The 24,258-nt window shown below is 38.2% G+C and overlaps 1 protein-coding gene across 1 annotated transcript; it reads right to left on the bottom strand.

Annotated features, from left to right (window-relative positions):
• Window positions 1–5,533: 5,533 nt before the first annotated feature.
• Window positions 5,534–6,580, bottom strand: LOC113265738 (melanoma-associated antigen B10-like). Its single transcript, XM_026513241.2, has 2 exons — window positions 6,439–6,580; window positions 5,534–6,324 (listed from the first exon to the last, which is right to left on the bottom strand). The coding sequence occupies exons 1-2, from the start codon at window positions 6,578–6,580 to the stop codon at window positions 5,534–5,536; spliced, it is 933 nt and encodes a 310-aa protein (XP_026369026.2).
• Between the last annotated feature and the right edge of the window lie 17,678 nt (window positions 6,581–24,258).

The following is a 24,258-nucleotide window of genomic DNA, read 5'->3' as shown; positions in this document are numbered from 1 at the left end:
TAAGGAGTGTACTTGTGATGAGCTCAGGGTGATGTATGGAAATGTTAAATCACCATACTGTACACCTGAAACTAATAAAGACTGTATGTTAACTAACTGGAATCAAAATTAAAACTTATTTAAAAAGCTTCTAGAAGACAACACAAGAGAATATCTTCATGAGTTGGAAGCAGCCAAAGAATGTTTAGACAAAAATCAGAAAATACTAACAATAAAAGAAAAAAATGGTAAAACAAAATTCAACAAAATAAAAAAAATCTGCTAAACAAAAGATATTATTAAGACAATTAATGCATAAGCAAGCCAGCAACTTACATAAGTTATGGACAACACATATATCTGACAAAGGACTTATATCCAAAATATGTAAACAACTTCAACAACTCAATAATAAAAACTCAAATAATAAAAAAAAATAAAAATGAGCAAAACCTGTACAGTCACTTTACAAAGGAAGATAATTAAATGGCCAATAAAAGCCCCTGAAAAAGTATTCAAACACATCAGGAACACTGAAGTTAAAACCACAATAAGACAAAACCATCTACCCACTAGGATGGCTAAAAATAAAAGGATCGATGCCATAAAATGTTAGTGAAGATGTGAAGTACCCCGAAACACGTGTTCATTGTTTGTTTGAGTGCAAAATACTGCAACCACCTTGGAAATTGTTCTAGTAGTCTTTCATAACATTAAACATACACTTCCCTTATGGTGCAGAAATTCCACTTCTAAAAATTTACCTGAGATATATGTGAACATATCTACAAAAAAAGACTTGTATATGAATGTTCATAGTATATCTATTCCATTATGAAACTGAAAACAGCCCAAATTACTATCTCTTCATAAGTGTGCATACAAATTGTGGAATACTTATACCATGGAATACTGCTCAATAAAGAAATATTATTCATAAGGGAAGAAAAAACCCTATTTTACATGCTACAGCATGGACAAAACTCAAAAATATGCTAAGTGAAAAGAGTCAGACACAAAAGGGAACATGCTGTATGGTTCCACCTACATGAAATTTTTGAAGGGTCGCATTATGCTTCCAGTCACAATTAGTGTCAAGGACTTTATCCTTCTGCCAGAAACAACAAGAAGAACAACAAAAACAAAAAAAATTAAAATGAAGAAGAATGATGACTAAGATTTGGGAAACCTAAGAAGTGAGCCCTGTGATTGTCCCAGCTTATCACCTTAAGAGAATTTCCAGGCCTTAGTGCAAGCTGTGGAAACTCAGGGAGAGAGAGCTTGCCATTTACCTGAGTTGAAGAGGTGGAGTTTGGAATTAGGGGAGGCCAAAGTGTCTAGAATCCACAATACGAAGTACCAGGGAGATGAGAGCCACATAAGTTTCAGAGCTCACACAGGACTCACAGTAGTTCCTGTTCCCATCAGTCAGAGTGGAAAACCACAGAATTCATAGACCATCAGTAGAGTACTCAGAAATGTTTTGCCTCAATAGTGAGGCAAATGCTAAATGCTACTTTGGGCCTAACTAAAAAAGTTTACAAGCAGGACCCAAAAGAATCATAGAAGGGTTTTTTAGCACCCAGATTTCCTATCAGTACTTAGTAAACCCCAGAGCTGTTTGAGTTTCAGGGCCCACAGCCCTGAGAGGGTTGAAGGAGTGCTGAATGGGTGGGACAGTGGGGTTACAGTCCCTTTTTCACACACATTTTTCTGCCTTCAAATCATGAATTGGATTTCTGGGAAAGGCCTAAATTGTAATAAGAGGTCCTGTGTCTAAAATGTTTATAACTACTGTATAACAGTTTAGATATAGATTATGTCATAGAATCCTGGCCTTCAAGGATCTGTGCTCTCTGGATTTCATGGTCCCCGTCATGTACTCTGATCATTGCACTCTCCCCAAGTCCTCCTGATGTTCCTCACTAGATGAGGGTGTTCTGTCTGGACCCATTCCCTGGCATCTGATCATTCTGATCAAATCCTTCTTCCTCAGAGTAAAGGGGAAAAGCTTATTGACATTTCAAAATTTTAAAGCATGCCCAGAGGAATTCTAGTACTCAAGGCATCACTGAAGAAATCCCGCTTTCTATGGATGAGAGATTAAGTTAATTTTCTGCTCAACCTACTTAGAAAACAGGGAAATTAAAATAACTAAGACAATATATTTTTGCCCAAAAGTCTGACCAAAATTTAAAAAGTTGATAAAATAAATGCCTGTGAGAGTATAAATTATTTACATGCATTAAAGGTGAGAAAATGAATCAACACAGCTTTATTAGAACAGAATTTCAGCAATATTTATAAAAATTATAATCATCACATTTTTCTACTTTAATCCAGTTTACAATGTGCTATCTCTTTCCTTTAAGAAAACATGTATATTTGCCCAAGAATTAATGCTCAGTGATATTAATATCATTTCTGGTAATCATTGAAATGTATGGGAAACGATTTATGTGTCAATCAGGAGTACAATGGTTAAGTTAAATATGGCACATACGCAGTTTAGAATTCTTGGAGGAGTTAAAAAAGTGAAGTGGACCTATATCTGATCTCATGCAAAGATCCTGCATTCATTTCAGTCAATGACAAGGGCAAGAGGCAAAATAATATATACACTGTTATTATGTATATTAAAAACTCACAATGTATTTTATAGCACATCTATACAAGAAAAGTCTAGAATAAATTTTAAAATAACATGAATTTTTAATTGTGGTTATTTCTGAAAAGAGGGATGAATTTTGGAGAGATGTAGTAAGGAAGAGGAATTGTTATTTATCCATATTGTTAGAATTTGGGGGCAATAAGAGTATTTACCTAAAGCCAAAATATTCCTAAGAGGAGAATATAGAGACAGAGTCAGTGGAAGAATGTTGACTTTTCTTTTCTTATCAAGGGTAGTACAACTGCCATGGAACCATTTTCCACCTACTAGAAGGACTCCTGGGTTTTTAGGAATTCTGTCTATGTATATGTTTTTTTGCAAAGTAATTCCCATGAACTTTTCCTGATCTACTACTTAATTGAGGAGGCTTTGGTTTTGACTGACAAGGTAAAGTCACTTATTGTTGAATGTCGTCAGTGACCAATCTCAAATAATTCAGCCCTTTAAAATTCTGCAAATATCAGGGTGGTTTCTAAAACCTCCTCTCTAACTTCAGGTTTATATCCCAAGAAACACTAGGCTCTGTGCCAAATCGGACTCTAGTCACCAGCAGGTTTGAAAACATTTTGAGAATGTGATGGAGGCACCTAAGGGATTTAAGGAGGTGTCTAAACCTCACTGTCAGAATTACACAGAAGGGCAATTGCTGTCAGAGGAGGGCCAGGGGAAGGGATGGGAGCTGCAGAGAATTGGAAAATGCTCTAAGTCAGGGGAAGACAGTGGATAGTGCCTGTCTGTTCCACCAGGAGCAGGTGCTGCCTGCAGAAGAGGACAGAGAGGAGAGCTAGCCTGAAGGTCAGATTCCAGTTTGGTCATGAGCGCCACTGGGAAGTCCCAGGGGAAGGAGCTGTCATGCAGGAAAGTGCCAGGACTGGACATAAGTGCTGAGACCAGGGAACAGCCAGCTTTCAAGGGATCTTGGGGTGAGGGGCAGGAGGATCCTAGGAAAATGTACCCCATGAACAATCCCCAAATTGTGCTTGATTTTCATTTTCACCTTCCTTCTTTAGACCTGCTCTTAGTACTTTGGTCACAGGGTCCTTCTTTCATTGCCTGAGAGCCATCATGGAATAGTGAGAAGAGAAAGTAATTAAGAGACATGAGTTTGACCTCATGCTGGGAGGAGTGAAACAGTGTGGGTTCCATTGGAATCAGACCATAGCTTCAGTCCCAGCCCTGTCCCTTGTTGTGTGAACTCAACACATTACCGAGCCCTGTCTTCTAGGACTGTTGAAATGTGTACAATATATGTGAAGCACATGGCGCAGTGAGTGGCGTGCATTGAAACTTCAAAGAATAGCAATTATTGCTAAGACTTTTTTGACCCCAAATACAACCAAACTTCCTTGCCGAAATTTTTGGTTTTTATTTTGTTGTATTGTTTTAGTCTAGGAGATGTCTGAGAATATTCAGTGCTGTAGGATACTGTACACCAAGTTAGCCAAAAATTGTGCTTAGCAAGAAAAAGTACCTTGGTAAATCATCCCACTTAGAGCATATATTATTTAATTCGGATGTTGGGGAATCTTCCCCATCTGGATGCAACTCAAAGCTCCTAAAATGTGTGTCAAGAACCAACTCCTTCCCTCCCTCCCAGCTGCCCTTTGATCCAAATCACCCCTATTTTCATTCATTTAACCCCTGCCAAAATCAAACCCTCCCGTATAGTTTGCTAAATTTTACCCAAGATAACCTAGTTAAATGTCCTTTGAATGGAGGAGGCTCTGTTTCCCCCAGCCCATGGCAGAGTGACAGCACAGTGGTTTCTTGGCATCTAGCCTCAAGGAAGTATTACCCTTATTTATCAGAAACTCTCTGGTGATGATATGGATAAAATACCTAGTTTGTGCCCTCTGTTCACCTGCATTGGGACCAGAACACGGAGCACCTGAAATCCCTCCTCAGGTAGAGAATTGCATCTGGTTTATCCATGATCCCAAAGTGGCTGCTAAAAGCAGTTCTCCATTGAGGTTTAGTTTCTCAATTCTGTGACACACCACCCAAGGGTCTAGCCCTTGTTCACCACCCTCATACCCTCCTCTGACCCACCACCCATCTTGTTAAGTTACCTCCCATAAAGTTACCTCCCATAGAAGGATTTAAAGTTTCCCAGGGCCCCAAATTGTCTTGCCTCAGGACATTTACACTTTACTGCCCTCATCTGGACTTCCCCCTCCCCTCTCCCAACTAATCCTTCTTTTCGCTCTTTTCTTTGGGGGGGGGGGGGTTAGAGTGTATCTCACCATCTTCCTTTTTTGGGCTGTGGCTTGATCTTCTTTTTCTTACCATCCCCCATACTACCATGAAGCATTCCAAAGAGAAGATGCTCAATTAATGTTTGAGGAATAAAGGGGAAAAAAAGGCCAATAAGCAATTTATTATGATTTATTTTCTCTTACATTCTTGAATAAATGAAGCAATTTCAGGTATATAACTTTTATTTTACAGAACAGCAAAAGACAAGGAATAAGGAAAAACCAAAAATTGACTATCTTTTACTTTTTTTTCCTCTATTTTTTGATCCCAGCTATTTTGTTGCTAATTTCTTTCTCATTTCTAAGGAAATAGCTATTCCAGTGCTGTTTTCTTGTTCCAGATCACTAAATAAGATGGAAGGTTACCCAGCTTGTTTGATAAAATAGCACAACTATTACTCTTAAACCTCATAAATAGCATTAAATATGTAACTAATATCATTCATACACTTACATTGTGAAGCTAATTAAACTTTTTAAAAAAGAAACATTTGAAAACTTTGAACAACAAAAGATAAATTCATAAATTATTCATGTAGAACATATGATATGCACTATGTTCCCTCTAGCACCACCTAAGCCCTCACACTACTTCAAACACAAAGTGAGGAAAGTGCTTCAGGTTTCACTACATGTGGGAGAAGCTGCCAAAATCGGCCCTGGGGCGCACGCTGGCCAGGGCACCAGTACCAAGCAGAGCTGCAAATCTGGCTCGGGCTCGCTCTTCCTCATCTCGCAAAGCCTCTTCATACCAGGATGGGAAGGCACTAGGGACCGTATCGTGGATCTTGGCCAGGAACTCAAGGACTTTCATCTTGCTGGTCTCAGCATGGGCTCTCGGGCCCCACAGGAACTCATAGCGTGGAGGATCACTGTTGGCCACCTGCTGGTACTGCAGGTACCTTTCCCGCACCAAATCTTGGGTGATGAGCTTCTTGGGATCCCCATAGATGAAGTGCTTCCTTTCAGCATATATCCCCATCACATTGAGTACTTCCCAGATATCCTCTTCAGTGGCATGGTTGCCCTTCATGAAGATCACACAGAGGATAGTCATCAAGAGGCCTGTCTTGGGCATGATCTCTTCACCTCTCAGCCTGTCATCATCACAGGTGTGCTGAAATTTGCTGACAAGGGCATAGCAGTGCCTAGTAGGGTCAACTTCCTTCAGATCAATGCCAAAGGCCAGCACCATTAGCTCAGAGGCTTTCCTGAGGATCTCATGGAAATGCTCCTTGTGCTTTTTGATGACATACTTCATCATGTCTTCCTTTGTTAAGGGCTCCCTCATGTTATACTTGCGCAGCAGGAATTGCACCAATAGAATTGCCTTCTCATCTAGAGGGGTTCTGCGGTAACGATCAGTGCTTGGCTGTGCCTGAGAGGTGCTTGGTCTTTCCTCATCTTGGCTCTTGGCACCTTCATCAGATCTTGTGTGTGAAACACCTGCAGAAGTAGTGGTAATGGATGGGGCTCTACGGGACCCCTGGGATTTTCTACCTGACCCAGCAGCTGAGTAGCTCTGGGCATTACCACCAAAAGGAGGAAAGGGAGAAGGGGGGGGTTGTTCTTCAGCTGCTGCAGTGGCCTGAGCTTCCTGGACACCCTGAGCCTCACTCCGGACCTGACGGCGTTTCTCACGGGCACGAAGCTTACTCTTCTGCCCCCGAGGCATGGTGACACTGGTTAGAGACAGTTGGCAGTAGTGTGGGCAGGAGGGCAGGCAGTGAGGGCACCTGGAGGATGGAGAATGAGATAGTGTGTGCACCTTCAGCAGAGACATTCCACCTTGTCTTTAACCAAAGCCGCTTTTACGGGCTTCCATGAGAGCACTGCTCTAGGACCCACAGGGCTCCTTTGTAATCAGTATGTTCCCTGAGAACCTTGCAGAAGAAGTTAGAGTGTGCCTTAGGCTGCAGCTTCCAGCCCTGTCTGGGTCAACTTGGGGCTGAGAGCAAGGGCTGGCAAGTTACAGGCTCTGTGTGGTTCCCTCTGTTTTGAGGTGGTGAATTCTCTCAGTTCACATTTAGGATCAGCCTGTCAACTGTTGGCAGGGCCCGGCCCTCCCCAACCCCCTTACCGCCCCCCTGCACCCCCCCCTCTCCCGCAGCTCTGAAGCTAAACTCCTTATACCAATGACCTTACTGCCCTGAGATTCTTGCAGAGCAAATGAGGAAGAGCCTTAGTTGGCCGCTTCTGCTGCAGCCTTCCAGAGCTGACCATAGGAGCAGGGTTTTATGGGATCCCCATGGTCCCGGATGATTAGGGTTTTCAGTGCTCACGCATGTGCCCGCTCCGGTTAGACCAAGACCCCACCTCCCGGAGTTTGACAGCCCTGCCCGGGGCCTCCCAGGGTGGAGTGCAGGGGTAGGGGTTGTACAGGATTCAGAATACCCTCAGTCCTTACTCAGGGTCTTCTCCGTAACTCCAAATAAAGCCTGGGATGTTTCGCTCTGTTGATCTGAGTCCACCAGCCTCAGATCAAAGTCGTCATTCTCAGAGACCCTCAGACGGAATTGAGGGGGCGTTGGGCCTAACAGCCAGGCCTCGGGCCTCTTAGCGCGGGGACGGATCAGGGCGGAATTCTGTGAGGTTTTCTTTGTTCTGAGGGGGCATGTTCCCGCAGTTTTAAGTAAGGATCCTCACCTTGGCTCTCAGCATTGCCTGTCCCTTCTGCGGACCGGAGGCTGCCCTCAGACGTAAGACCCCGGAGGTGGAAGTCAGTCAGTACCTCTTGCTGATAGCTCCGCTCTGTGCTTCCCAGCGGTGAAAGCAGGGGTGGGGCTGTGTGCGGGCTTCTCTGTTCTGGGCTGTGTTGTCCTTTCTGTCCTCAGGGTGGAGGCAGGGAGTAAGGTGTCCTCCTCTTCGCTGGTTCTTTAAAGGCTCCCTGGGAAATAACGCAATCTCTGAAAGCTCTTGGTTGTTTCCCTACTGCAAACCTTGCAGAAAATTGATGAGCCAGGCTAGATATGAGATGGGGAAGTTGCAGTGTAAGGCAGCGCCCTAGGACGGGTGGTAGGCTGTAAGAGGAAAAATATACTGGCCCATAGTGTTTGTTTGCCAGACAGACTTAGACTTGGGAACCTTCTACTCCAAAGGATCTGTGTTCTAAGGAGGAGACTGAGCCGCATGATTTTGTGAGACTCAGTTCTTTCCACGTTGTCTAACATTGCTCAGTCCAGTGCAGTAACTTTTATTTTATTTTTGACCCTCATTCATAATAAGAAATATATTTACATCTTTAACAAGTGTGTGTATGTATGTATTTTTTTCATGAAAGAATACCTACCCTTGTTAAGTGTGATTCATTCTTTCTATTCCTTGTATTTGATTATGGTATATTTTTTTAAAAGGCCAGTCCTTACCCTTTAAAGAGGTTTCAGGTGGTTATTGGCACAGCCTCTGGACTCATACTGTTTCAAACAACCCCAAACTCTGATGCTGTCCTGTTATTAGCCCCATGGTCCTGGCCATTCAGCCTCAGAAACACAGCCTTAGCTCCCTTCACTAAAGCAGTGGAAATTCATTATCCCAGGGCACCCTGGAAGAATCAAAGGCTCAACCTGAAACCTTTCCTCTGACCAATCCTATCTTGTGGCTACAGACCAGTACTTCGGGGTATGCCCCAACCTGCTCACATACAGTTTCTATTTCAACACAGACAGTCTCAGGAATTTCTCATCTATGTTGTTTTGCTGTTGCTAAGACTATTCTTTCATTCTCCCTTTTATAGTTTCTCTAGGGTTGATTTCAGGAAACAGCAGCCTGAGCCTGATATCATCCTGGAAGCTGTATATAAGGCTGTGTATTAGCATGCTCAGGCTGCCATAATGAATTACCATAGACTGGGTGCCTTAACAACAAAAATGTATTTTCTTGGGGTGCCTGTGTGGCTCAGTCAGTTAAGCAACTGCCTTTGGCTCAGGTCATGATCCCAGGGTCTTGTGATTGAGCCCCATGTCAGGCTCCCTGCTTCTCCCTCTTCCTCTGCCATTCTCCCTGCTTGTACTCTCCCTCTCACTTGCTCTCCATGTCAAATAAATAAATAAAATCTTTAAAAAAATTATTTTCTCAAAGTTCTAAAGGCAAGTAGTTCTAGATAGAGGTGAAGGCAGATTCAGTTTCTGGTAAGAGCTCTCTTCCTGGTTTTGCATTTGAGCACCTTCTTGCTATGTCCTCACATGTACTTTCCTCAAAATGCATGGAGAGAGAATGATCAGTGGTGTCTCTTCCTCTTCTTAAACGACTATCAGCCCTATTAGATTAGGGCCTCACCTTTATGACCTTATTTAACCTTACTAACCTTCCTAAAGTATCTCCAAATACGGTCACATTAAGGATTAAGGCGTCAACATATGAACTGGAGTTTGGGGGAAATGGCACAATTCAGTCCATAGCAGTCCATATTTAAATATGTAAATAGTTTAAGGAGAATTGACATCTTTACCATATTCTTTTTCCCATGAATAAACATAGTGTGCTCTACTATTTATTTGGGACTTTTTCTCTAAGTGTATCAGTACATATTTATAGTTGCCTCCAAAAATATTGTGTACATTTTTGTTAGATTTCTTTTTAGGTAAATTTTGGATATTGCTGCTGTTGTTTTGGGGATATATTCTATTAATTATCTTAATTAGTTATTGATTTTGTGTGGCTAGGCACCCAATTTTGGTAATCTTTCATACATCTGTTTTGGAGTGTCTTATTCATTTGAATATTTTGTGCACTGGTTCCTTTGGATTTTCTAATTAAGGATCATATTGTCCCCGTTTATTATCTCAATCATTTCAGTATTCCTTTTTCTTATTTATTTTGCTACTCTTATTCCTCTTGTTATATATTTCAGTCCACCTTTAAACAATAAATACAGTACCATAACATCTGCGTCTTTGTCCTGTCTTTGATGGGGATACTTCTAACATTTCACATTTACGTATAGTTTACTATAGATTTTAGGAAATAGAAATTCTCTTCAAATGCTATTTTGCTAAAACGGTTTACCTTGAATTGGTGCTAAACATTTTTTCAAAGGCTTTTTATCCACCCTTAGACATAATCAAATGCATTTTGTCCTCTAATCTATTAATGTAGAGAAATTCCAGTTGGCAATTTTTTCTAATATTTTGATATTTTGCATTTCTTGAACTCAGTGTATTTATTCACTACTATATAGGATATGCTGTAAATTTATTTATGATAGATGTCTCTACATGACTGAGCTTGGCTCACATGATTTTTTTTTTCTTTGGGTGTCCTTATCTGGTCTTTGTATCAAGGTCAGCACACCTGTTAAAATGAGTTTAGTAATTTCCTATCTTTTTGTATGATTTTGAAGAATTTATATTAGGTGGCCGTTAGTTTTTCCCTAACCATTTGGTGCAATGAGATTCCAAATCTGACTGGTCTTGGAATATTTTGAGGGGGGCTGGAACGTAGACTAGAGTTTCAGTTTGTATTATTTGACTGAAGTTCTCTATTTCTGTTTGGAACAATTTAGTCGTTATGTTTCTCCAGGAACCATTCCATTTAACTTGGACTTTAAATTTAAAAACATGGTATGTTGTTAAACACGTAACATTTGATCTACTCTCTTAACAAAATTTTTAGTGTGTGCAATCCCACCTCTAGATATTTATGCAAAGGAATTGAAATCAGGATCTTGAAGAGATATTTGCACCCCCATATTGATTGCAGTATTATTCATGATAGCCTAAATGTGGAAGCAACTGAAATGTTTATTAACAGATGAATGGATAAAGAAAATGTGGTATAAGGACATGATATTTATAATAAACACTTTCACTAGAGAAGTTATTAAGGGTATACAACAGTATGGAGAAGAGTGTAATGAACTCAGTATACCTGACACTCAGTATCAACAATCATCAATGGTTAGAGGTAAAAATTTGATCAGATTAGCATTCATAAGGTTTTGGCGCTTTATTTGCAAGGTCGCTTCAGAGGTGACGTTGTGCAATTCTATTAGGAGGAACATGTGTGTGTCTCTTTTTTTTAGTGATGTTGGCAGATACTGATGATCATTACTTTTATTCATTAATCCATTAGAAGCTGTGGGATGGTAATTCTGTAATTCTATGATTCCTTGTGAGTTTTTCATCTGAAAAACATCTACAGGAAGAACTGTTCCTTCCTGGTCCACCATATGGTTACCTTGAGGTATTGGTAAAACATATTTCTGATGTTCTCATATCAAACCTCTTCTGCACCTATATTTTAGACAATTTTACTTAACATTACTTATTTCTAGTGCTTTTTTTGTAATTGATGATAGTCATAAAAATTGTGTATTCCATACATTTTTTGAAGAACTGGCTTTAGTTGGCTTTACTATTTTCTATTTACTTATTTCTACATTTATGCTTATTATTTTTTATCTTCTACTTATTTAGTTTTTTCTTAAATAATAACTGACATATAATATTGTATTACTTTCAGGTGTACAACATAGTGATTTAGTATTTATATACATTACAGAATGGTCACCAGTAAGTCTAGTTACCATCTGTCACCAGACACAGCTGTTACAATATTACTGGCTATATTGTTTATACCATATATTAAATCCCTATGGCTTATTTGTTTTATAACTGGAAGATTGTACCTCTTAATTCCCTTCAACTATTTCATCCATTCCATCTACCCATCTACCCTCTAGCAGCTCAGTTTTTCTGTATCTATGAGTCTGTTTGTGTTTCATTTTGGTTTTTTTTTTGCTTGTGTGTGTGTTTTCTTTATTTTTTAGATTTCACACATAAGTATAGTCATATGGCATTTGACTTTTTCTGACTTATTTCACTTAGGGTAATACCCACTAAGTCCATCTGTGTTGTCACAAATGGCAAGATTCCATTCTCTTTTTGGCTGAGTAATATTCCACTGTGTGTGTGTGTGTGTGTGTGTGTGTGTGTGTGTATATATATATATATATATATATATATATATATATATATATACATATCACCTCTTGCTTATTCAGTCATCTGTCAATAAAAACTTAGATTTTTTCCATATCTTGGCTATTATAAATACTACTGTGATGAACATAACAATGCATGTCTTTTTGAATTAGTGTTTTCATTTTTTTTTTGGATAAATACCTAGAAGTGAAATTGCTGGATCATATTGTAGTTTTATTTTTAATTTTTTGAGGAACCTCCATACTGTTTTTCACAGTAGCTGCACCATTTTATTTTCGCACTAACAGTGCATGCAGCGTTCACTTTTCTCCACATTCTCACCAACACTTGCTATTTCTTATCTTTTTGATTCTTGCTATTCTGACAGGTGTATGGTTTTGATTTGCATTCCCCTGATGACTAATGATGTTGAATATCATCTCATATGCCTCTTGGCAATCTTTATGTCTTCTTTGGGAAAATGTCTATTCAGGTCTTCTGCTCATTTTTTAATTGGATAGTTTATTTTTTTGCTATAGAGTTATAAGTGTTCTTTATATATTTTGGATGTTAACCCCTTATGAGATACATCATTTGCAGACACGTCTCCCATTCAGTAGGTTGCCTTTTCATTTTTTCATTTTTTTTATTTTTGCTGTGCATAAGCTTTTTAGTTTAATGTTCTCCCATTTGTTTATTTTAATTTTGTCGAAGGAAACAGATCCAAAGTAATTACCCGAAGACTGTGGACAAATAGTTTACTGCCTATGTTTTCTTCTAGGAGTTTTTTGGTTTCAGGACTTACATTTAAGTTTTTCATCCACTTTAAGTTTAGTTTTGTAAATGGTATAAGAAGTGATCCAGTTTCATTCTTTTGCATGTGGCTGACCAGTTTTTCCAACACCATTTATTGAAGAAACTGTCCTTTCCCCATTATATATTCTTGCCTCCTTTTTTAAAATTTAAATTCAATTAGCCAACATATAGTACAGCATTAGTTTCAAATGTAGTGTTCAGTAATTCATCAGTAGCATATAATACCCAGTGCTCAGCACATCACATGCCCTCCTTAACTCCCATCACCCAGTCACCCCATTCCCCCACCCACCTCCACTTCAGCAACCCTCAGTTTGCTTCCCAAAGTTAAGAGTCTCTCATGGTTTGTCTCCAACTCTGATTTCTTCCCATTCAGTGTTCCCTCCCTTCCGTTATGATCCTCTGAACTGTTTCTTATATTCCACATATGAGTGAAACCATATGATAATTGTCTTTCTCCAGTTGACTTATTAACTTAGCATAATACCCTCCAGTTCCATCCACATCAAAGTAAATGGTAGGTATTCATCCGTTCTGATGACTGAGTAATATTCCATTGTGTGTATATATATATACCACATCTTCTTTATCCATTGACTTGTTGAAGGACATCTCAGCTCCTTTCACAGTTTGGCTATTGTGGACATTGCTGCTATGAACACTGGGGTGCAGGTGCCCCTTTGTTTTCACTACATCTGGATCTTTGGGGTAAATACCCAGTAGTGTAATTGCTGGGTCATAAGTAGCACTATTTTTAACTTCTTGAGGAACCTCCATACTGTTTTCCAGAGTGGCTGTACCAGATTGCATTCCCACCAGCAATGTAAGAGGGTTGCCTTTCTCTACATCCTCACCAACAATAGTTTTCTGTCTTGTAAATTTTAGCCATTCTAACTGGTGTGAGGTTGTATCTCATTGCAGTTTTGATTTGTATTTCCCTGATGTTGAATGATGTTGAGCATTTTTTCATGTGTCTGTTGGATATTCATATGTCTTCTTTGGAGAAATGTCTGTTCATGTTTTCTGCCCATTTCTTGACTGGATTATTTGTTTTTTGGATGTTGAGTTTGAGAAGTTCTTTATAGACCTTGGATACTAGCCCTTTATCTGATAGGTCATTTGCAAATATCTTCTATTCTGTAGGTTGCCTTTTAGTTTTGTTGACTGTTTCCTTTGCTGTGCAAAAGCTATTAATCTTGATGAAGTCCCAATAGTTCATTTTGGCTTTTGTTTCCCTTGCCTTTAGAGACGTGTCATGAAAGAAGTTGTTGGATCTGAGGTTGAAGAGGTTGCTACCTGTGTTCTCCTCTAGGATTTTGATAGAATCCTGTCTCACATTTAGGTCTTTCATCCATTTTGAATCTCTTTTTGTGTATTGTATAAGAGAATGGTCCAGTTTCATTCTTCTGCGTGTGATTGTCCCAGTTTTCCCAGCACCATTTGTTGAAGAGACTATTCTTTTTCCATTGGATATTCTTTCCTGCTTTGTCGAATATTAATTGACCATAGAGATGAGGGTCCATTTCTGATTTCTCTATTCTGTTCCATTGATCTTTGTGTCTCTCTTTGTGCCCACACTCTATTATCTTGTTGATCACAGTTTTGTAATAGAGTTTGAACTCTGGCATTGTGATGTTTCTTTTTCATTGTGTGTTTCTTTTTCAACTTTCCTCTGGCTATTTGGGGTCTTTTTTGGTTCCATACAAATTTTAGGATTATTTATTCCAGCTCTGTGAAAAATGTCCATGGTATTTTGATAGGGATTATACTGAAAGTGTAGATTCCTCTGGGTAGCTTAGACATTTTAACAATATTTATTCTTCCAATCCATGAGCATGGAATGTTTTTCCATTTCTTTGTGTCTTCCTCAATTTCTTTCTTAAGTGTTCTGTAGTTTTTAATGTATAGAATCTTTACCTCTTTGGTTAGTTTTATGCCTAGGTATCTTATGGTTTTGGGTGCAGTTATAAATGGGATCGATTCCTTAATTTGTCTTTCTTCAGTCTCATCGTTAGTGTATAGAAATGCAGCTAATTTCTGTGCATTGAGATTGTATCCTACCAAGTTGCCATCTACGAGTTTAGCAGTTTTGGGGTGGAGTCTTTTGGGTTTTCCACAAAAAGTATCATGTCATCTGCAGAGTGAGAGTTTGACTTCTTCATTGCCAATTTGAATGCATTTATTTCTTTTTGTTATCTGATTGCTGAGGCTAGGACTTCTAGAATTATGTTTAATAGCAGTGGTGAGTGTGGGCATCCTTGTCATATTCCCAACCTTTGGGGAAAAGTTCTCAGTTTCTCCCCATTGAGAATGATATTCACTGTGTGTTTTTTATATATGGTTTTTATGATATTGAGGTATGTTCCCTCTATCCCTACACTGTGGAGAGTTTTAATCAAGAAAGGATGCTGTATTTTGTCAAATGCTTTTTCTGCATCAGTTGAGAGGATCATATGGTTCTTGTCTTTTCTTTTATTAATGTGATCTATCATGTTGATTGATTTGCGAATGTTGAGCCACCTTGCACCCCAGGAATAAATCCCACTTGGTCATGGTGAATAATCCTTTTAATGTACTGTTGGATTCCATTGGCTAGTATCTTAGTGAGTATTTTGACATCCATCTTCATCAGGGGTCTTGGTCTTTAATTCTCCTTTTTGGTGGAGTCTTTGGTTTTGGGAATCAAGGTAATGCTGGCCTCATAGAATGAGTTTGGAAGTTTCCCTTCCATTTATATTTTTTGAAACAGCTTCAGTAGAATAGGTTTTACTTCTTTAACTGTGATAGAATTCTCCTGGGAAACCATCTGGCCCTGGACTCTAGTTTTTTGGGAGGTTTTTGATTACTGTTTCAGTTTCCTTGCTGGTTATGGGTCTGTTCAGATTTTCTATTTCTTCCTGTTTCAGTTTTGGTGGTTTATTAGTTTCCAGGAATGCATCCATTGCTTCCAGATTACCTAATTTGTTGGCCTATAGTTGCTCGTAATACGTTCTTTAAATTGTTTGTATTTCCTTGGTGTTGGTCGTGATCTCTCCTCTTTCATTCATGATTTTATTGATTTTTGTCCTTTCTCTTTTCTTTTTGATAAGTCTGGCTAGGGGTTTATGGGTCGTATTAACTTTTTCAAAGAACCAACTCCTAGTTTTGTTGATGTGTTCTACTGTTCTTCTGGTTTCTATTTCATTGATTTCTACTCTAACCTTTATTATTTCTCTTCTCCTGCTTGGTTAGGCTTTCTTTATTTGCTGTTCTTTCTCCAGCTCCTTTAGTTGTAAGATTAGCTTGTGTATTTGAGATTTTTCTAATTTTTCGAGAGAGGCTTGTATTGCAGTACTTCCCTCTTAGGACTGCCTTTGCTGTATCCCAAAGGTTTTGGACAGTTGTGTTTTCATTTTCAATAGTTTCCATGAATTTTTAAAATTTTTTCTTTAATTTCCGGATTGACCCACTCATTCTTTAGTTGGATGCTCTTTAACCTCCAAGTGTTTGAGTTCCTTCCAAATGTCCTCTTGTGATTGGTTCAAGTTTCAAAGCATCATGGTCTGAAAATGTGCAGGGAATAATCCCAATCTTTTAGTATCAGTTGAGACCTGATTTGTAATCCAGTATGTGATCTATTCTGGAGAAAGTTCCATGTGAAGAGAATTTGAGAAGAATGTGTATTCTGTTGCTTCAGGATGAAATGCTCTTTATATGTTTGTGAAGTCCATCTGGTCTAGTGTGTCATTCAAAGCCCTTGTTTCCCTTTTGATCTTCTGCTTAGATGATCTTTCCATTGCTGTGAGTGGGGTGTTGAAGTCCCCTACTATTAATGAACTATTATCTATGTATTTCTTTATTTTGATTATTAATTGGTTGATATAATTGGCTGCTCCCAAATTAGGAGTATAAATATTTATAATTGTTAGGTCTTCTTGTTGTGTAGACCCTTTAAGTATGATGTAGTGTCCCTCTACATCTCTTACTACAGTCTTTGGTTTAAAATCTAATTTGTCTGATATGAGGATCACTACCCCAGCTTTCTTTTGAGGTCCGTTAGCATTATAAATTGTTCTCCACCCCTTGCTTTCAATCTGGAGGTGTCTTTAGGTCTAAAATGAGTCTCTCGTAGACAGCCTATGTATGGGTCTTGATTTTTTTTATCTAAACTGATACCCTATGTCTTTTGATTGGAGCATTTAGCCCATTTACATTCATAGTAACTATTGAAAGATATGAATTTAGTGCTGTTGTATTACCTGTAAGGTCCCTGTTTCTGTAGTTTGTCTGTTTCTTTCTGGTCTGTGTTACTCTTTGGCTGTCTCTTAGCTTACAGTATCCCCTTTAATATTTCTTTCAGGGCTGGCTTGGTGGTCACATATTCTTTCCGTTTCTTTCTGCCCTGGAAGCTCTTTATGTCTCCTTCCTTTCTGAATGACAGCCTTGCTGGATAAAGTATTTTTGCTTGCTGTTTTTCTTATTTAGTACCCTAAATATAGGTCTGATGTCAGTCTAATATTCCTACCTCTGTAGGTTAGGAACCTCTTGTTTCGAGCTGCTTTCAGTATTTTCTCTTTATCTCTGAAATTTGCATGTTTCACTATTATATGTCAGGGTGTTGATCTATTTTTATTGATTTTGGGAGGGGTCCTCTCTACCTCTTGGACATGAATGCCTGTTTCCTTCCCCAGATTAGGGAAGTTCTCAGCCGTGATTTACTCAAATATACCTTCTGGCCCTCTCTCTCTCTTCACCCTCAGGTACCCCAGTAATTCTGATGTTGGTTCATTTTATGGCATCGCTGATATCTCAAAGCCTCTCCTTATGGTCCATTAGTTGTTTTTCTCTCTTTTCCTCAGCTTGCTTCCTTTCCATCAACTTGTCTTCTGTGTCACTTACTCTCTCTTCTGCTTCATTTACCTGTTGAAGCATCCAATTTAGACTGCATCTCAGTTGCAGCATTTTTAATTTTAGCCTGATTAGATCTCATTTCTGCACTAAGAGATTCTCTGGTGTCTTTTATGCTTTTTTCAAGCCCAGGTAGTAACTTTATAATTGTTATCTTGAATGCCATCTCCGACATTTTACTTATATCCATGTCGATTAGATCTGTGGCAGAGAGAATTACCTCTGGTTCCTTCTTTTGTTGTGAATTCCTCCTTCTAGTTATTTTGCCCAGAGGAGAATGGATGAACAAGTGAACAGAATCAAAAATACCAACCACAACGAAAGCAAAATACACACTAGACAAATTCGAAGAGGTCAGAAACCAAAAAAGAAAAGAAAAAAAAAAAAGAGGGGAGAGATAATATGATCTCACAGGGTGTACAAAACAGGGTTATCCAGTTGGTCCTGAGTGTATTATGATCTGTGTGTTAGAAGACACTAAATCCTAAAATTGTAAAGAAAGCAAAACTTATATATATACAAAAATAAAATTGAATAGAGTGAAAGGAAGCCAAAAATGAGGAATATATCTATAAAATGTAAATGGAAAAATTAAAGTTATAAAAGACTTAAAAAAGAGTTGATAAAATAAGAAACTAGTTGAAAAGGGAAAAAGAAAAAAAATAAATGGAAGATTTTAAACTGAAAGATAAATGAATCATGAGAAAAAAACTAGAATTCTGTATACTATTTTCCCCTACTGCTGGAGTTTGAGAGTCTTGTGTGGTCTGTAAACTTGCTGTGTACCTGTTCTTCCAGTTGGTCTTCTGAAGGAGTGGCCTGCTCTGCTGCTTCTCAGGTGTCTTTGCCTGGGTGGAGTTGCACCCCCTCTTGCCATGGGCTGGGCTCAGTGTAAGCTTGTCCTCTGTGTGGCCTTTGTCCACTGAAGGCTTTCCACACCTCTTTAAAGGATAAAAATAAAAATCGCTGCACCCCAATCTCCAGCCTCAGAGCTGAAAGATCGGTGCACGTCCACACCATCCTCCCCAGGGAAGGCGGAGGGTCCCAAGTTACTGTACTTTGTAGGGCCCTGGCATGGAGAGTGATTGCCAGGTCCTGCATACACCTACTCCACCCCTCCCAGAGGAAGGTGGAGGGTCGCCTGGTACTGTCCTTTACAGGGCCCCCACCCTGAGAGCTATTGCCCTTTCGTGGGCACACCTGTTTAAGGGCCTTGTGTTCCTGTCCTTTGCATGGTCCCTACGTGGAGAGCGGCCACCCAATGGAGCTGTGGCTTGTAGTTTATGGTGAACCAAGCCCCCTCCCAGGCTTGCTGACCATGCCAGGGCTCAGGCACCCCTATTATTTCTGTGACTCCAGGGATCCTGAGACCACACTGTCCCACCTAGAATTCTGCCCCTATTCATCACCTGAGCACCTTTCAGGCAGGGATGTCTCTCACTGGAGCAGATTTCTAAGGGTTCCAAATTTGCCCTCTGGGGATATATCACTTTCCAATAACCAGCTTACTGAGGTTCCCTCCCCTGCCATTTATCTTCCAATATATCCCCTCAGATTCACTTCTCTGCACCTCCTACCTTGCAGAAAGTGGTCACTTTTCTATTTGTAGAGTTCCAGATATTCCTTTCTTACATCTCAGGTTGAATTCATGGGTGTTCAGAATGATTTGATAGTTATCTAGCTAAATTCAAGGGACCAGATGAAATGAAGTCCCCTACTCTTCTGCCATCTTGCCTTCTCCCTATTCTTGCCTCCTTTGGAATAGATTAATTGACCATGTAAGTATGGGTTTATTTCTGGGCTTTCTATTCTGTTCCATTGATCTATGTGTCTGTTTTTGTGTAAGTACCATACTGTTTTGATTACTATAGCTTTGTAGTATATGTTGAAATCTAAGCATGTGTTGCTTTCAGGTTTCTTTTTCTTTCTCAAGATTGTTGGCTATTTGGGGTCTTTTATGGTCCCATACAAATTTTAGGAATATTTGTTCTAGTTCTCTGAAAAATGCCATTGGTATTTTTATAGAGATTGTGTTGAATCTATAGATTACTTTGAGTAATGTGGACATTTTAACAATATTAATTCTTTTTTTAAAGAGATTTTATGTATTTATTTGACAGAGAAAGATAGCAGGAGAGAGAGAGCACAAGCAGGGAGAGCAGCAGAAGCAGGTTACCCACTAAGCGAGGAGCCCGATTTGGGGCTAAATCCCAGGACCCTGGGATCATGACCTGAGCCTAAGGCAGACCCTTAACCAACTGAATCACGTAGGCACCCCAACAATATTAATACTTACAACCCATGAGCACAGTACATTTTTTTTGTGTCAGCCTCAGTTTTCTTCATCAGTGTATTATAGTTTTCGGAGTACAGGTCTTTCACCTCCTTGGTTAAATTTAGTCCTCAGTATTTTAATTTTTTAAATGCGATTATAGATGGGATTGCTTTCTTAATTTCTTTCTTTAATATTTTGTTATTGGTGCATGGAAATACAACAGATTTCTTTATATTGATTTTGTATCCTATAACTTCACTGAATTCATTTATTTATTCTAATAGTTTTTTGGTGGAGTTTTCAGGGTTTTTTATATGTAGCATCATGTCATCTATAGTGACAGTTTTACTTCTTCCTTTCCAATTTAGATGCCTTTTTTTCCCTGCGTAACTGGCTGTGATTAAAACTTATAATACTATGTTAAATAAAAGTGATGAGAGTGAGCATCCTTGTCTTGTTTTGATCTCAGAGGAAGTTTTCAGTTTTTCAGCATTTAAGTAGGATCTAACCTGTGGGTTTGTTATATATGACCTTTATTATGTTGAGGTACAGTCCCTCTATACCTACTTTGTTGAGAGTTTTTATTATAAATGGATGTTGAATTTTGTCAAATGCTTTTTTTGCATCTATTGAGATGATCGTATGATTTTTAATCTTTCATTTTGTGTATGGTGTATAAAGAATATGGTGTATTCTTTAGGTTTATTATGCATTCATTCTCTACCTTCTTGAATTGCTTAGATGTTATAAATATTTCTTCTTTCCTAGTAGATCTATTTAAGACTATAATCATCCCTCTTCATACCACTTGGGCTTATCTCTCAGGTAGTGTTACAGAGCTTTATGTGTATCCTTAAATATTTTTCAACTTGAATATAGTTTTTCTGTGCCATGTGCTATAAAAGTAAATATAACTGGCCACATGTAACAGTCAAGGCTTCCCAGAGACACAGAAAATTCTCTATATATTTAACCCAGAAGGAATTTAATGTGATATTTTGGTTACTCAAGGGATGAAAAGTCACATAGGGAAGGGACGAGAAACCTAATATTTAGCAATTTGAGAATGTCACTTTCAACTCTGGGCTCCTGGGGCCTAGGAGGCTGTGTCAGCAGGATCCATAATAATAGTGGGCCAGTATCATGGGGACCAGAGCCAAGGAGAAGATGGCATTGAAGGAGAATCCACCTGATGCAGAGAGAGAGAAAGAAAAAAAAAAAAACCTCTAAAAGCTCCTTCCCTTTAGCTAAAACCTTTTTTACTGCCTTTATTTTGGCCTGAAATGTGATGGCAGACAAATGTTGGAGAGGCTAGGATTTACAGATTCAACCCATGTATGATAGAGAATGGAGTAGGGGAAAGGTGAGGAACAGTTCTGAGGCAAATAGATCTAGGACTAGCATAGAGCATTGACATTAACAGATTAAATGAGAAAAATCGTATCTGAATTGATACAGGAAAATATAAAAGTCAGCACTCATTCATGATAAAGAAGGCATGTTATCAGATTAGATAAAGGATATCTACCAAAAACAAAATAAAACAAAACACAAAACGCAAACAGAAAATTACATATAATGTGGAAACGTTAAAAGATTTTACTCAACTCAGTCAGTTGAGTGTCCGACTCCTGATTTTGGGTCAGGTCATGCTTTGAGAGTCTTGAGATTGAGCCCCATGTCAGATTCCATGCTGAGTGTGGAGCTTAAGATTAAGATTCTCTCTCTCCCTCTGCCCCACTTCCCCCTCTCCCCCACCCTGTTTGTGAGCACACATGCACTCTCTCTCTCTCAAAAAAAAAAAAAAAGCTTTTACTTGGAAACTGAAAAGTAGACAAGGATACTTGCTATCAACATTTTTATTTTATTTTTTAAAAAATTTTTATTTTATTTTATTTTATTATTATAATAATATTTTTTATTATGCTATGTTAGTCACCATACACCCTGGTTTTTTATGTAAAGTTCGATGATTCATTAGTTGCATATAACACCCAGTGCACCATGCAATACGTGCCCTCCTTACTACCCATCACCAGCCTATCCCATTCCCCCATCCCCCTCCCCTCTGAAGCCCTCAGTTTGTTTCTCAGAGTCCATAGTCTCTCATGCTTCATTCCCCCTTCTGATTACCCCCCCTTTCTTTACATTTTAATAAAAATTTTACATAGTACAGCAATGGGAATCATAAGAAATCAAAGGGATAGGGACTGGAAAATAGGAAACAGCTTTTATAATTAGGACATAATTAGACTGTGTATGATGAAAATCCAAATGAACTAAAGATAAGATATTCAATCACCTAAGAGAGTTTGTTATTGTAAGAAATGCTAAAGTCAATTAGGCTGAAATCAAAAGACACTATACAGTAGTTAGAAACCATATGAAAAAATAAAGATCACCAGTAAGCATAGGTAAATATAAAAGCCAACATTATTGTATTCTTGGTTTTGTATATTTGGCAATTACTCTTTTTGTTTTCTATGTAATTTAAAAGACAAGTGCATAAAATAAAAATTATAAATCTTTTTAATGGGCACACTATAAAGATATAACTCTTAAAAAAGAAAGTTATAAATCAATATCCCTTATAAATATAGATGCAAAAATCCTGAACAAAATAATAGTAAATGGAAGTAAACAGCACATTAAAAGGGTTATACACAATGACTAAGTGGGGTTTATCCTGGGAATGCAAGGCTAGTTCAACATAAGAAGATCAGTCAATGTAATATGCCACAGTATAAGAAAAAAGAGGAAAAAAATGATCATCTCAGCAGCAAAAGCATTTGACAAAATTTAACACCCTTTCATAATAAAAACACTCAGCAAACTAGGAATATAAGGGAACTTCTTTAATATGGTAAATAGAATTTATGGAAACCTCATAGTTAACATCACATTCAATGATGAAAGAATGAAAGATTTACCCCTGAATCAGGAACAAAGCCAGGATGTTGGCTTTATCAGTGATATTCAACATTGTGCTGGACAGAGCAATAAGGAAAGAAAAAGAAATGAAATAAAAGGGATCTAAATTGGGGAAAAGTTAAGTAAAACTATTTCTATTTGTAGCTAAACATGATTATGTGTATAGAGAAAATCCCAAATTTTCAAAAAAACAAGAAAACTCACTAGAGCTAATACATGAATTCAGCAAAGTTGCAGATCAACACACAAAAATAAGTTCATAAGCAATAAAGAAGGTGAAAAAGAAATTAAGGAAATGATTCCATTTACAATGGTATTACTGAGAATACACTACTTGGGAATAAGCTTAACCAAAGACAGGAAAGATTGTACACTGAAAAATATGAATCATTGCTGAACAAAATGAAAGAGGGCCTAAACAAATGGAAAAACATTCCATGTTCATGGATTGGAAGCTCTAAATATTGTTGAGATGGCAATACTTTCCCAAGTGATATACATATTCACTGCAATTTTTGTGGAAATGTAAAAGCCAATTTGAAAACGTATTAGAAAGCTACAGTAATCAAAACAGTGTAGCACAGTCATATGGATAGACATGTAGAACAGTGGAATAGAATTGAGAGCTTGGAAATAAATGCCCAAAGTACTGAATGTAGAAAAAATAGGGATTTTTTTCAACAAATGGTGCCAAGGTAACTGGATAACCACATGCAAAAAGATAAAATTGGACCTGTACCTTAGTCCATATATAAAAATTAACTCAAAATGGATTAGTGACCTAAATAAAAGATTTAAAACTATAAAACTTTTAGAAGAAAACATAGTGGTAAATAATTCTGATACCAGGTTGGCTGGCAGTAGAGTCTTAGATTTGACACCAAAGTATAAGCAACAAAATAAAATAATACATCAAACAAACTCATCAAAATTTAAAAAGAAAACTTCTGTGCAGATATCAAAGAACATTATCAAGAATGTGAAAGGGTAATCTACAGAATGAAAGAGCTTATTTGTAAATCATTTATCTGATAAGGATTTACTATCCAGAGTATGTAAAGAACTCTCTCAACTCAGCAAGAAAAAGACAAAAAACCCACTTAAAATATGAGCAACAGATTTGAATGGACAATTCTCCAAAGAAGATATACATGTGGCTAGCAAGCCCATGAAGAGGTATTCAGCATTATTGTTGGGCATTAAACAAGTCAAAACCACAATGATTACCACTTCCCACTCATTAGAATGGCTTTAATTTTTAAAAAAAGGAAAATAAAATAAGAAGTGTTGAAGAGGATTGGGAGAAATAGGACTCCTCATATGTTGCTGATGGGAATTTAAAATGTGTAACTGCTGTGAGAAACAGTTTGGCAGTTCTTTGAAAAGTTAAACTTAGAAATACCATATTACCCAGCAATTCCACACTTAGGTATATACTCAAGAAAAATGATGACATATGTCCACACAGAAACTTGTACACAAATACTGATAACAGCATTCTTCATAAGAGCCAAAAGGTGGAAA

The sequence above is a fragment of the Ursus arctos genome, chromosome X (assembly GCF_023065955.2).
Source record: "Ursus arctos isolate Adak ecotype North America chromosome X, UrsArc2.0, whole genome shotgun sequence".
Classification (NCBI taxonomy): domain Eukaryota; kingdom Metazoa; phylum Chordata; class Mammalia; order Carnivora; family Ursidae; genus Ursus; species Ursus arctos.
This window is presented reverse-complemented; position numbering and strand designations above follow the sequence as displayed.